The 15,389-nt window shown below is 38.9% G+C and overlaps 1 protein-coding gene and 1 long non-coding RNA gene across 5 annotated transcripts; both read right to left on the reverse strand.

The window, feature by feature from the left end:
* Nucleotides 1-530: 530 nt before the first annotated feature.
* On the reverse strand, nucleotides 531-2,350 carry LOC130498100 (protein PELPK1-like). Its single transcript, XM_056991457.1, has 2 exons — nucleotides 1,788-2,350; nucleotides 531-696 (listed from the first exon to the last, which is right to left on the reverse strand). Exons 1-2 carry the CDS (start codon nucleotides 2,348-2,350, stop codon nucleotides 531-533), a joined length of 729 nt encoding a protein of 242 aa, XP_056847437.1.
* A 10,533-nt stretch (nucleotides 2,351-12,883) lies between these two features.
* On the reverse strand, nucleotides 12,884-14,613 carry LOC108825743 (uncharacterized). Of its 4 annotated transcripts, none has more exons than XR_001945285.2 (4): nucleotides 14,560-14,613; nucleotides 13,621-14,323; nucleotides 13,322-13,438; nucleotides 12,884-13,253 (listed from the first exon to the last, which is right to left on the reverse strand). It is a non-coding gene; the product is annotated as an uncharacterized LOC108825743 (long non-coding RNA). The 4 variants fall into 4 exon arrangements; XR_001945286.2 differs by having other exon boundaries at nucleotides 13,621-13,976; nucleotides 14,062-14,607; XR_001945284.2 differs by having other exon boundaries at nucleotides 13,621-13,981; nucleotides 14,062-14,607.
* Between the last annotated feature and the right edge of the window lie 776 nt (nucleotides 14,614-15,389).

Raw genomic sequence — 15,389 nt, forward strand, 5'->3', positions numbered from 1 at the left:
ACCACGTTCCATCAAGGCCTTACACCAAGAAACGAGCTCGTCATCCCTAGAAACGAGAGAATAAGATTTCCATTCCTCCAAGGTCCTGCTACATGTCTAAGGACCCTGCTTCCAGCAGATGAATGTCAACGCTCACTGAAGCGTCAGCAAGTCCATCTCCATCAAACCCTACCTCACTGAGAGAGATCTACATGGGGCCTGAAAGCAAATCTAGTCGTCCAACGATATAAAAGATCAAGGTCCCGAACCCTGCAATATCATCTCCACACAGGTCCAGCACCTACGGATACCTACTATAGACCCTGGTCTACTTCAGGAAAGACGACTTTCCCCCACGTTCAAACACGGCCCATGCCTAAGAAGAACACTTGAGAAGGGGCATTGGAGAAGGGGCGTCCTGCTCACGACAAGGCCCATGAGATAGAGCGACTCCGGCTGACCAAGGAGAACACTTTATCTCCCGACTTCACCCATGAAATCGAAAGATAAGGGGCAATATCTTGGGAGTAAGCAAAGCCAGGTCTTCAGATTCATCCGAGCAGGACCCCGGTATTCAAATTCTCACGTGAAGAAGTTCCGGCTCCAACTCCAAGGCTCCGGCTCCGACTCCGAACCTCCGGCTCCGACTCCGACCAGCGTCCATCCCTAACACCAGGTAACATGAACTGAAAAAACTCACGTCCCGTGTCCTGGATCCTGCATAAAGGCCACGTGCCGAAAAATATGCAGGACACCTTCGTACAAAATATGCCAGTCCCTGCAATAATGCAGGAGGCATAAGTACAATCGCAAAGTACTGTATCCAAACTCAGAGTTTGTACAGGGAGCGAATCTATGCAGTTGCTTAGAAGTGGAACATCCATGAAAACAAATATAGGGGCATACTAGCTAGATCAGGCCCCAAGGGAGCTCCGATCCTGGCGAACCCTATATTGGGTGTACAACAAAAAAGGTCAGATCCAGAACCTTCCAGAAAGGAGACTGGGTCTTAAGGCGAGTTTGCGACCACACAAGGGACAAGTCAGCCGGATAACTCGCCCCCGGATGGGAGGGCCCTTATAAGGTAATTGCGATGCAAGGGGCAGGAGCTTATAAGTTGCAAGACAGCAACGGCAAGGTCCAACCCAATTGCTGGAACGCTTTGCACCTCAAATTCTATCAATTCTAAAAGCAAGGTCCCCGGATCAAGCTTTCTATATTACTATTACTATTATTATATATTTAAGTACTTAAAGGGGGCATACTAGCTGGATCAGGCCCTAAGGGACCTTAGATCTTAGCCAACCCCATGCTAGTGAGGCTACTCACATAGGTGTACGACATATATGGAATGGGTCTGATCAACCCTATTATAATGTCTGCACAACGGGCCCTGCATAAAGGCCTATAGCCAAGAGTTACATGGGGACCACGTACTAGTGCTACCCAAACCTCGCGTTAAAGACGCTACGAGCTAGAATACACGCAGGGGGCATGACGTACTGCAAAGTACTATAATCAGATGCTGACGGCTGATATGCAGGGAGCAAATGTGCGAAAAAACCGGTTAGCACCAAAATTTAATACTTATCCAGACGTAAAAAGTAGTGTGTCTGGTGTGAAGTCGCTCTGCGGGGCAGGCCCACGCCAGACCACAATAAGTCTGAGAGTGACCTTTTCTGCAGAAAGGTAGAGTGCATCATTGAGATTCATGAGAGTGGCCTATACCTCCGGGTGGCAGAGTGCGGTTTCTCAATAACATGATCGAGAGGTGCTCGCCTACGGGCAGCAGAGTACGATCAAAAGACCTCCCGAAAATGCATACAAGCCCATAAACCTCTGGATTCAATACGACATCCGGGTCTAGAATCTCTGGATTCAATAAAGCCTCAGGGTCTGGAACCTCCGGGTTCAATATGACCTTAGGGTCTAGAATCTTCGGATTCAATAAGGCCTCAGGGTCTGGAACCTCCGGGTTCAATACGACCTCAGGGTCTGCAATCTTCGGATTCAATAAGGCCTCAGGGTCTAGAACCTCCGGGTTCAATACGACCTCAGGGTCTAGAATCTCCGGATTCAATAAGGCCTCAGGGTCTGGAAACTCCGGGTTCAATACGACCTCAGGGTCTATAATCTTTGGATTCAATAAGGCCTCAGGGTCTAGAACCTCCGGGTTCAATACGACCTCAGGGTCTAGAATCTCCGGATTCAATAAGGTCTCAGGGTCTGGAACCTCCAGGTTCAATACGAACTCATAGTCTAGAATCTTCGGATTCAATAAGGCCTCAGGGTCTAGAACCTTCGGGTTCAATACGACCTCAAGATCTAGAATCTTCAGATTCAATAAGGCCTCTGGGCCTATAAAGAACATCCAGGTTCGATACGGCCTCAGGGCCTATAAAGAACCTCCGGGTTTGATACGGTCTGAGGGCCTATAAAGAACCTCCGGGTTCGATACGGCTTCAGGGCCTATAAAGAACCTCCGGGTTCGATACGGTCTCAGGGCCAATAAAGAACCTCCGGGTTCGATATGGCCTCAGGACCTATAAAGAACCTCCAGATTCGATACGGCCGCAGGGCCTATAAAGAACATCCGGGTTTGATACGGGCTCAAGGCCTAAAAAGAACCTCCGGGTTCGATACGGCCTCAGGGCCTATAAAGAACCTTCGGGTTCAATACAGCCTCCGGGCTTGTAAGAAATCTTGGGATTTGAAAAAGTCACCTAAGGGTTGATCAAGGACTTTCGAGTCTAAATGACCTTCGGGTCTAATAAGAACCTCCGGGTTCAAGGACCCATAGGTCTGACTACCAACCTCCAGGTTTACCAGGGACCTTCAGGTCCAAGTTATCAACCTCCGGATTCGAGGTATCAGCCTAGTTTAATCAGAGTCCCCGGAATCAGAGATTAAACCCTAACACTCAAAGACCTCAGGGTTCAATGAGCAAACCTTCAGGTTTAATAAATGGCCTTCGGGCCTAGGTAAGGGACCTCAGGGTTCAAGGAACCTAAGAACCTACGAGTTACAGGGTTCAAGTACCTCTGGATCAAATTACAAACCTTCGGGTTTACTAAGGGGTCTCAGGGTTCAAGGAACCTAAGAACCTTCGGGTTCCATGGTTCAAGAACCTCCGGGTCTAAAAAGAGCTTCGGGGGTCGATGAACAACCTAAGGGTTATAAGACCTTCGGGTCCTAAACAACCTAAGGGTTATAAGGCCTTCGGGTCCTAAAGAACCTCCGGTTGATAAGGCCTTCGGGTCCTAAAGAGCCTCCAGTTTATAAGATCTTCGGGTCCTAAGGAACCTCCGGGTTACAAGACCCAAAGTTCCTAAGATAACATGTAGGTTATCAAACTAAACCCTCCCGGTTTAAAGAAGGGATTCACCCTTCGGCCTTCGGGTCCCTGGACAAAAATTCCATCTGGCCTTCGGGTCCCTCGACGAAAAGTTCATCCAACCACCAGGTCCCTGGACGAGAAGTTCATCCAACCACCCAGCATCCTCCAGGTTCCAGGAAAAGCATGACGCAAGGTCATCCCCGCATTGATTAAGGCCTCCCTCCGGGGGCATGTTGCAATGTCACCTAGTTGAGAGTAGCCAAAAATTAATGGTAGAGTTCAACTAATGTTTCCACCTTCTTCGTTCAACATGGATACTACTGCTCGCCGCCAACAACATGTCCAAGATATCTTCTCCGATACGAGGGATGAACAGGATATCTCCAAGTACCAAGACAGATCGCTGAATGTCCCCATGCCAGAGGTCAAGGTAAGATCCTAAGGCAAGGCAGGAAGCTACAGCTACAGCATCGAAACTTCGAGGAGCATCAAGTATGATGAACGCAATAAGGGGACCGGCACGAAGACCTGTTGCTTTCAAAAGGTCGAAAAGGAGAAAGCAAGGCCAACAGAATCAACAACGAGGATCCTCAGTGCTAGCCTCCGGGTCATATTCAACCTCTTCATTCTCCTATCCTTGCCAAGACTTCCCTTCTCAGAAATCATGGATCCCGACTCATCCTTGCTCCACACGATTGATGAAACCAGAGAATCCGCGAGAAACGCAAATTGAAGTCTTACCTGAACCAAGGCCGAGTTTAGTCCCAGGGGCATCACAAGCATCTCGGGTACTCCCTCGATGTCCGAAGATATTGGATCCGCCTACAGATGAGCCATCCTAATCATGAAAGAAGGCACCACGAGCCTTTGACAGTGTATCTCAAGTCCTAGGAAAATTTATCTCCTACTCTAAGACCAGGATTCCCATATGTGGGCCATCAGAATCGAGAGAGCAACCAGACCCGCCCGGTCTTCACCTACATCAGTCCAAGCCACGACATTGTGCCTATAGGGTGTACCGACAAATATACTACTTGTTCCAAACCACGCGACGGTGTTGGACCAAAGACGAGCCGACATCGTATCCTGAATTTATCAAGGAACTTCGTACCATGGTGCAACTCATGAAGTCCTACGAAGAAAGTCATGTTATTTCCTGCCTTCAAACATGAAGCCAGAAATAAGGGGCAAACTGTTGGGGAAAAATAATCCATGAGGAGATTTGCCCAGCTTCCGGCTTCCAAGGTCCGACTCCTGTCAGGGTCCGACCCCTAACCCTTACTCACATAGTAAGACGGAGAAGCGTGAAACGGAGATGAACAGAGAGTTATGGAGGGCGAAGGAACAACCTCTGAGAATTCGTGATCAGTCTAGGCAAAGTTTGCTCATCTCTTCTGGCAAATCAGTTACTACAAACCAGGCTGGGGAAAAGGGAGAGGGTAGTAGGTCGGGTTCTCTGGTTCATGAACAAGACAATGAAAGAGATGACTCGAATGTTACGTATAGAGCGCCGATGCTGGTGCAAAAAGCAGACCTGGTGGGAGTTGATGAGCTCATCCCTCCTTATGATGCCTTAAAGATTGATGCATTGCAAGATGATAACCATGAAGACGCTGATGCAGATATGCATGATGAACCGGTTGGTAATGAATTAATGGCGATGGAGGAAGATGATCTGTTAGGAGATGAACTCAACAGAATGGAAAAACATGACTTTGAAGAGGAATCGAACCAACCATCTCCAGCGTTAAATCAAAGCGGTTCAATCCTTATGATTGAACCAAAAGAGAAGTCAGTGGAGAAGGATAAGGGGGACGATCAGGCTAAGACAAGAAGTATCACAAGATCCCTATTTTCAACTACCCAGTCTACAAGACGTGCATCACCAAGAATCAATAAGCAAAGTGAGCCGCAAGGTAGTGGAGCGCGAGGTCTGAGGGGCCATCAACAAGCAGCACTGAGGAGGAAGACAAATGTGAAATGTGGTATGGTGGATGCCAAACATCCGCCCCTCCCTTATCAATGAAGACACTCAGTTGGAACTGTCGAAGGATAGGGAACGACCTCACAGTTCGACGCCTCACGGAGATGTGTCAGAAGCATCGCCCAGGAATCTTGTTCCTTTCTGAGACGAAGAATAGGAAGCTGCTGTTGCAAAACATTCAGGCTGACTTAGGTTTTAATAAATTGTTTACCGTTAAGCCTCTTGACTAACGTGGTGGTTTAGCTTTGTTTTTTTATGGATGAATTTCAAGTTGTTGTTTGATTTTCGAATAATGGAATGATTGTTGTAAAAGCAGTCATTAATGGAATAAATGTCTACATGACATTCGTTTTTGGGGATCATGTGTTAGATAAAAGAGATCAAGTTTGGGAACGCCTTACGCGTTTTGCCACCACTAGAGATGGACCTTGGTTCATGATTGGAAATTTTAATGAAATACGAGGACACCATGACAAAGAAGGGGGAAAAAAGATCTGATACATCATTTCTTTCATTCAATCAAATGATCTCTGATTGTGGTATGCTAGAAATTCCATACACAGGAAACCAGTGATCATGGGTTGGAAAACGGACCACTGGGAATGTACGATGTCGTTTGGATCGTGCACTTGGGAACGAGGAATGGCATGAAAAATTTTCACATACTAAATTACAATACCTCCGAATGTGGGGGTCGGATCATCGTCCGGTACTAGCAGATATTCTCACCAAGAAAATGAGGAAAAGGAAATCTTTCAAATTTGATAAAAGATGGATGGATAGCGAGGAGATAGACCAAGTAATCTCAGATGGATGGAACTCTCCAGACCTTCCACCTAATGCAACTATCATGGATCATATATCCAGTTGTAGAAAAGCACTTGGACAATGGAGAAGAGAAAAAAGAGTTGAATGCCTCAAAACAAATTGAGGAGCTCAAGGCAAAGATAGACAACCTTTACTCTAATGATGAGACTACAACATAAGAGATAGGATTAGCACCTAAAGAACTCACTGAGGCTCTTAAAGCTGAGGAGAGATACTGGAAGCAAAAGAGCAGGATATTCTGGTTGAGAGAAGGAGATTTGAACACGATGTTCTTCCATGCTATAGTGAGACAGAGAAGAGCGCGGAATAAAATTACTGGTCTCTTAGATTCTGCTGGGAATCTAGTGGAAGATGAAGACAAATTAGTAGCCATCGCTACTGATTATTTCAGGAAACTTTTCGAAACTTCCAACCCAGAGCTCATTGATGACGCCTTGGCCAATGTCACAACGAAGATCTCTGATCAAAATAATACGGATCTGACAGCTCCCGTCACAGAATGGGAAGTCAAATTGGCACTCTTCGAGATGCATCCAGAAAAGGCCCCTGGACCTGATGGTATGACAGCCCTCTTTTATCAGAAATTTTGGGATACAGTGAAAGAAGATTTAATTTGTTTGGTTAATGAATTCCTTTTTGAGGGTACGATGCCGCATAGCCTTAACGATGCTAATATTTGTCTTATCCCTAAGAAAGATAAGCCAAATGAGATGTCTCAGTTTAGGCCAATCTGTTTTTGCAATGTTAGTTATAAGATTATCTCTAAAGTCTTATGTCAGAGGATAAAGAAAATACTTCCGGACCGAATATCAGAAACCCAGTCAGCCTTTGTTGCTGGAAGACAAATATCTGATAATGTTCTAATAGCACAGGAGATGTTCCATTCTCTCCGTACAAATCCTGGACGAAGAAATAGAAGAATGGCGATAAAGACAGATATGAGCAAAGCATATGATCGTCTAGAATGGGACTTCATTAGTGCAGTCCTGCGAAAAATGGGCTTTTCGGAATTGTGGATTGAATGGATTATGCGGTTTGTAACATCGGTGAAATACCATGTGTTATTCAATGGTCAACCTCAAGGGAATATAACCCCACACAGAGGTTTACGTCAAGGAGATCCTTTGTCTCCTTTCATCTTTATCTTATGCACGGAAGTGCTTGTTAGCCTTCTTAATCATGTAGAGAATCAAGGTAAGCTAACAGGGATGCGTGCCTCGCGCGCTAGCCCCCCGGTATCACACCTTCTCTTCGCTGATGATAGCATGTTCTTCTGTAAGGCGGAGCCCCGTGAATGCGATGAAGTCATGAAAGTTCTTAAGACATATGAGAAAGCTTCAGGACAATATATCAACTTTGACAAATCTTCCTTGCTCTTTGGCAAAAAGATACCTGCGACGGTGAAGGAGATCATTAAAAGTACAACCGGAATTACAAATGAAGGCGGAATGGGAACATATCTTGGTATTCCTGTGGACATTAGTGGATCGAAAAGGAGATTATTTGCTTTCCTGAAGGAGAAATTACAACACCAAGTGAATGGATGGACAGGAAGATGGTTAACAAAGGGTGGAAAGGAAGTGCTCATTAAGTCTATCTTATTAGCCTTACCTACTTATGTTATGTCGACATTCTTACTACCATTGGAGATTTGTGAAAACATAGCTAGTGCCATTGCACAGTTATGGTGGAGCTCAAACCTCCCCAAAAGAGGAATACATTGGGTTAAATGGGAAAATGTTTGCAAACCAAGAGAAGAGGGAGGAATTGGCTTCAGGATGATTCATGAATTCAACCTGGCGCTACTGGAAAAACAATTATGGCGCCTCCTACAAAATCCAGATTTCCTAGTAGCTAGAGTCCTCATAGGGAAATACTACAGATGTAGCATGCCCTTGCGGCCAAATTTCGGTAGACAAATCCTCTTATGGCTGGACAAGTATAATGGCAGCAAAACCACTAATGTTATTAGGCATAAGACAGAAGGTACACTCAGGAAATGAGATCAGGATTTGGGAAGACATTTGGATACCGACCATACCATCAAAACCAGCTAGACCGGTAGCCCCAGTGATGCATCCAATGATGTTAGCTCGAGATCTTATGTCAGAAGAGCCAAAAACATGGGATTTAGAAATGCTTCGGAACTATGTACACCATGATGATATCCCACTAATCCAATCCTTGGCCATAAGTCCAAGCTATCAACGAGACAAATATTGCTGAAGCTACACAAAGAATGGAATGTATACTGTTAAATCAGGATATTGGGTAGCAACAAACATTCTCAATAAAGTGGAAGATCAAGGGGAACCGAGTATTGAAAAACTACAAGCATTTGCTTGGAAGATAAAGGCTCCACCAAAGCTAAAACATTTTGTTTGGCAGGCGATATGTGGACAACTGGCAGTAACAAGTAATTTAACACATCGTCATATGCGATGTGACAATCATTGTCCTAGATGTGGAGTAGAAGATGAGACGATAAACGATGCACTATTTGAGTGTCCCCCAGCTCTACAGACATGGGCAAATGCAGCTACCCCAACTCCACCTTCGATGTTCCCTACCTCGAGTCATTATATATATGAACATAGATTATCTGTTCTGGAGGAAAAATGATATAGAGGATCCTGAACTGGACAGAGACCCATATCCTTAGATTATGTGGTACACTTGGAAAGCAAGGAATGATAAACTATTCTGAGGACTAGATAGAGACCCGTGGAGACTGTCAGACATGCTGAATCAGAATGTTATGTATGGTTTGAGGCGCATAAGAAACAAGAAGAACAAATGACCACGAGGCCACCAGAACAACAATCAAATTCGGAGAGATGCTTGATAGATGGCTCATGGACACATGACGCACTCTTTAGTGGTTATGGATGGACATGGAACACTGCAGGAGGAACAACACATTTATTGAGAGCAAGGAATCAACCACGAATAATCTCACCACTTCACTCGGAGCTTGAGGCCCTATTATGGGCAATGGAATGCATGCTTCAACTATCCACGTGCCAGGCTTTTGGTACAGATTGCTAGGATCTAGTCTCAATAATTTAAAACCCATGAGCATGGCCCAACTTTTTCACTGAATTGGATGAGTTGTAGAAGATGAAGATCAATTTTCCTGAGTTCTCAATTGTTTTTATTCCTCGATCTGAAAATTTATCATCTGATTCTTTAGCTAAGATAGCACGTTCCTTCTATAGGAAATTGTATTACATTGGTTGTTGTATTCCGGTCTGATTTCCCAGACTACCTCAAACTTGAATAATAGATCAGCCGTTTGATGTCAAAAAAAAAGTTAATCATTTCTTGATGACAAACAAAATTAATCATATCTTATTGGCTGCTGTTGGCTTAAAAAAAATTCAGCAGTATGACATACGGTAGACACCTACGAATGTAATGCAATTAGACAAGCATGGTTCATATATCATATGTTTAATACAAATTTTCTTTGTGATCCAATATAATAATTAGCAAAAATAACTGGGAACCATGTAAATACATGCGTAAATAAGCGAGAAGAAAGTGAGAGTACATGAATCAGATTATCAAGATTAAATTATGAAACCAAATAACCGATCGAGAATTTTGTGTAAGCCGGTTCTAATTGGAAATCTTTAACCAGAAACCCAAAAAAAAAAAATTGAATTGTCTAGAAACATGCTATACAATACTCTTTCAAGAGCATCTCCAGAAAGAATTTTTATTTTAAAATTTTCAAAACTCTAAATTTAAAGTTACAAAGTTTTTTTTCAAAAGCAGAACTTCAAAATTATTTATATTTTATACAATGATAAATATAAGTAATATAAATCCATAAATTTTTTATAAATAACTAACACATAATATAAAAATATTAAAATAATATTAATTAGTAAACTCTTACATTAAATATATAAAATTATAAATAGAAATACATAATCAAGTGTGGTGCCTTTAAAGTGAATATTCCTTAAAAGATTCACATAAATATTTGAATATTATGAAGCTTTTATTAGTATTCCCAATCATATATTCATAAATTTTCAAGCAAGTATAAGATCATCTTCTTTCGGAATATCATAGTTATAGATTTATTTTCAATAATTTTTTAAGAAAAGTTGAATAGTATTAGTTAGTTACGATTTTAAATATGACTAGAGTCTCTGTCCGCGCTACGCGCGGAAAATGCTTTTACATATTATTTTGGGTCAATTAATAGACCAAAAGATAGTTCTTCTAGAATTTTATAATTTTTTGTGTATTTTTAAAAAAGATAATGAATTTAGAGTTAATAAATCAGAAAATGTCTAAAACAGTAAAACAAATGTAGATAGGTTGATTTTTTAAAGGTACATATTAGTTGCTTTTTGAATATGAAATTAGTATTCTATATAATATGTTTTTATTAGTTTCTGAGTGGATTAATGTGACTTATCTTAGGTAAAGTAAATTTTATTAATAGAATTATTGTGATTTCTTGAGTGATTTGAAAGATATTTGAATTTTATTAGCAGAATAAACAGACTAACTTGGTTCGAAGTAATAAATTTTGTGTGTTTATTTCCTCTTTATTTTGCCATTTTATAATCCATAAATATTTTATTTTCTTCTTACTTCTTTTTGTATATTGATAATAGATATCAATTTATTCAATTTATATGTATTCCTATTTTATAGTTATATTGTGTAAATTTCTGAGTATTTTATATTTTATTTAATTGCATCATAAAAGAGTAATACAATTAGTTATACTGCTTTAACACTAATTTTTTTGCTTTTGATTTTTAATATAATTTATGTACATAAATACTTTTGATTTAATAGGTTAGAACTGTGTAAATTAGAATCTGAAAGAAGAAAGGATAAATTATAGTTTTGTGATTTTTGGCACTGGTGAAGCAAATTAAGAAATAAATTTTAGCAGTACATAAAGAACACTCTCAAGATTAAAAAAAAAACACCCTTTACGTCCAATATTTATGCTACAGCTCTTGCCGTTCATTTCTTCCAGTGCTTTATCCTTTTCACCACCCTTCGCATCCTTCCCTTTTCAACATAAATATCAATGTAGATGGTGAAACTTATGAAACTAATCATTTTGCAGCATAATTTGATAGTAACTAATGCATTTATCATGGTAGCCATCTCAGAAACTAATGGTTTTGCAACTAAAAAGCATGCAAAAACTTTTACTAAAAGAGCTTGAAAGAACATAGTTCTGAGCGATAATCACAAAAACAATGTGATGTACATAATCATCAAAACACCAGTTTTATAAACACTTAAGAGCTTAGGAGACAACAAAGCGTTAAAACAGTCACTGGCTTCTTCTTTTCTTCGGTGTAGAAAATGAATTCTCAAAGCCACAATTAGGTGCAGGAAAAATAAATAAGACAAAGTAACATATATACACTATTGAAGAAGTAACATAGTCTTTTATATATTGGAACTAGAGCCGGCCCGCCCAACGGGCGGGATGATAATTTAAAAATAATTTAGATAATTATGATAAATATTTTTGTTTTTAGTTTATTATTTGTTTTTATTTTAACATGTTTTGTTCTATATTAATATGAATCATTATATTTATTGATTTTTATTCTTTATTCAGTTATCATTATCATTACAATTAACTAAACTTTTCCTTACGATTAATAAGATTGTTTATTTGAAATTTTATTCTGTTTTTATTTTAATGGTGTAGAATTGTTGATTTATTTGTTTAATTTGAAGTTATCTAGTTTTATCCACTCTCTTACATTATTTTATATTGTGTGTCTTTTATTCGATTATATAACTATATATTTTATTTTTACACAGTTGTGGAACTATGTTTATATTTTTTCAGAATTCTTGACACAAATATTTAAAATACGTTCTACATTTATTTAGTTAGAATAACTTAACATATCTCTTAACATATTTGGGTTTTTACTACGGGCGGGTAAGTAAGTGAAAAATAACTAAAGACATATTATGCTTTAATACATGTGTAAGAATATTCAAATTATTACTCTAAAATAAACAAATGTCAATCTGTAATATTTATTTCTGTGCGTTTTATTAGAAATCAAAAACCTGATAATTATTTAAAAAAAACAAATTTCTTTGATGTAATTATTTTACATTTTTAATGTTTGCTACACCTTTATTAAAAATGTAAGTACATCACTTGTAATTACAGTTGAAATTCAATATATAAATCATGAATTATTTTTTTAATCTGTTGGTATTCTTCTTTTCTTTTATACGTTTTAAACCTATTCATGATTTAGATAATGTGGAAAATTAATTGATTTAAAATTTCTCTCTAAAGTTAGTTAAATAACATAACAATTGAAATTGATTGTTTAAGAATACACACATTTTATTACTAATTTTATCAAATTAACCATATCATCCAAACTGATTAAGATTATTAAACAAATATTGTTTTCAAAGTGGAATTCATTGTTTTATTTTTATTTGATACCTTTTGGATATAATTTTTGCACATCGGTTTTATATATATAAGATTAGTTTATTATTTGCTCAAAATTTTGCCATAATTTTTTATTAATAAACTTCTTTTATTAAATGTTGTTGTTGTTTTATTTTCATAATATTTTATTTTCAATAGGTATAACGTGTACTATATTTTTTGATTGAGCAACACTGATTCACTGAATAGCTATGTTAAACAGGATTTTGTAAAAGTGTATTATTATGAAGTTAATTATCTATTATAGTCTATTAATATAATATAAAGTTATAAAAGTAGTAAATCCAAACCAATAAGTACTTTAAAAACATAATATTACAGTTTCTTTATTACTTGAAAAATAAGAAACAGAGAGCACCTTACAAAAAGATCATAAGTAATTTGTTCACTGATTACTACTGGAAAGTGTATACATGATTCCTCTTCCTCTTGTTAGGTATTAGGTGCATCTGGTTTTCCTTCTAGACGTTTTCAAGCATGTGTAAAATATAGTATAACTTGGATTACCTTGCAACACCTAAGTGTTTCCATCATAACAGGCTGTGCACTGTGAACATGTTAAACCACGCTGAATATGAGATGTAGCACCACTCATTTGCTGTTTCAATGCTGTCAATTTTCCGAGTGCATAGGAACTCTGCAGCCTGCAAGTGTTTGGGTTTGTAAGAGGGCAGATGCAGAGTAAGGTGGAGGTTTTAAGTTGGAGGCTAACCTGTGGTGGTGAAGTGATTTCATAAGCATTCAACTCTGATAGTGTTCAGGGTTTGATCTTCTTAACCCCTCCATATTTTTCAGCAGTAGAGGCCAACCCATCTCAATCCTCTAGATACTGAGAAAAACATAACGCAAAGCAAACACCTCAAATGTTATTTGTGTACTCACTATGGAAAAAGAAAATGGACACTAAGGTTGAATTGAGAAAGAAGTGACCTTTTTGAGAGGAAAAAAATTCTTAACACATGTCAATAGTTGGAAATGAAATATAATACAACAGGGAGTCGCCAGACCTACCTCCCACTATTTTTGGATTTAATCTCCTTGCAACGATCACCTTTCGATCCTCATCAAAGACTAATAGTTTCTCATGGAGTTGCATAGCTTGGCTGTCAAAAACACTCACACAAACAGTGGTGCCACTTGCATGGCAGAAAAGTTTGGAGTATAAACCTTTAAATGAGTGAAAGAGTATGTGTTCTTTATAACCTTAAAAACAGTGGGGAATAGTTTGGTCTAACCTATGATTCTGAATAGGTAAGTTTCCCAAGATTCACATCGAAACAGTCAGAGCAATCAAAAGCTCTGGTTACTGGAACTTTCTTTTATTGATTTTGGCCAAAACTCAGCGATGTTAAAGTACATGCTGTCATCTGGCCTTCAATTTGACATGATTATGAAAATAAGTTTCTGGTGTTGTTATGAGTTGAGGATGATGTTTATCGGAAGAAAACTGACATTTTTATGTGTAATCATTCACCGCCTTCAGATATGGTTGTTAATTCTGACTTTAATGGATCTCGTAACGTTTCTGAGCATAAGAACTTTATACGAAACGACACCAATGAATCTCGACCACGGATTCTTCGTGACGATACGACTATGAAACGATCCCAATGAAACTCGACCATTGATTCCTCATAACGATTCGATTCCACTCACACACCATCTTGGAACTCCGTTGTCAGAGATCGGAAAAGGACGATGAAATCTAGAAACCCTGAAAAAGATATTGTTTTCCTTCTGGACCAGCGTCAGTGAAGAAACAAAATAAATATAGGAAGCCCAATATTATTAAAAGCCCACGTAAGTGAATTCAAACAGAACGAAAACTTGTGCGTAAAAAGACGTAGCAGGCATTTAACGATAAAAGCCCATCCGATTTTAGAATAAATGAAGTGATGAGTTTTAGTAAGGGGAGACACGTGTCAACGTCACAGAGCATGAATTTCTGACCTGGCATCTGATGTGTCAACAGGAGAGAAACATCCCTATTTTATAGTAGTAGATATATAGTCTTATTTGAACTATATCACGTAAGCATATTATACCCAATTATTAAAAGTAGTAATAACCAGAATAAGTCTTACAGCTGTTAGTACAAAAAAAAAAAATATGAAGCTTTAACGATATCAAGTTGCTGAGACGCAAACTGAGTCTAAGAAGTAAGACCCTCGTTAATTAGCATTATTCTCTTTGATTTTATGTATTAAAAATTATATATATATATATATATGTGTGATCTTGACTTCCTCCTCTTCTTGTTTGGATTCCGTTGGGAAGAAGCCTCCTACAGCGTTTTATATTTTCATGTAATATATTCATCTTCCACTTTTTTTTCTTCTCATTTTTTCTCTGATAGGGATGATGATGATGATGATGATATTTCTTTTCACTTTTGCAGGAGTGATTTCCGCAAAACTTACCAAAAAGAGAATCCATATGTTAACCTTAAGGATGTAAGACTGTATAACCGAGCTTGTTACTTCACTTGGCTAGTGTTTTATATGTTTTTTTACAACAAAACTATGCTTATTTTATATGTTTGTATAGGTTCCAAAGCTGGGTGGTGAAAAGTGGAAGTCTTTCACTGCGGACGTGAGTTTGCTCTGTCTCTGTTCTTTTGTTAATTCGCTGAGTTTCTTGATTATCTGCTAACTGTGTGTTCTCCTCTTGTTTTGCCCCTTGATCCTTTTTAGGAGAAGCAATTTTATTGGGATAGTGCTTATGAGAAGAAGATATAACATGTCGCTTGAGAGCAGCGAATCTGATGAGGAAGAGGTAGT

The sequence above is a fragment of the Raphanus sativus genome, chromosome 7 (genome assembly GCF_000801105.2).
Source record: "Raphanus sativus cultivar WK10039 chromosome 7, ASM80110v3, whole genome shotgun sequence".
Taxonomy (NCBI): Eukaryota; Viridiplantae; Streptophyta; class Magnoliopsida; order Brassicales; family Brassicaceae; genus Raphanus; species Raphanus sativus.

Coding starts and splice junctions, on each gene's coding strand:
- LOC130498100 (XM_056991457.1), bottom strand. CDS start 2,350: ATGTTCTTTATAGGCCCAGAGGCCTTATTGAATCTGAAGATTCTAGAT. Junction 697..1,787: donor CTTGTATGCATTTTCGGGAG/GTCTTTTGATCG, acceptor GCCTTTATGCAG/GATCCAGGACACGGGACGTG.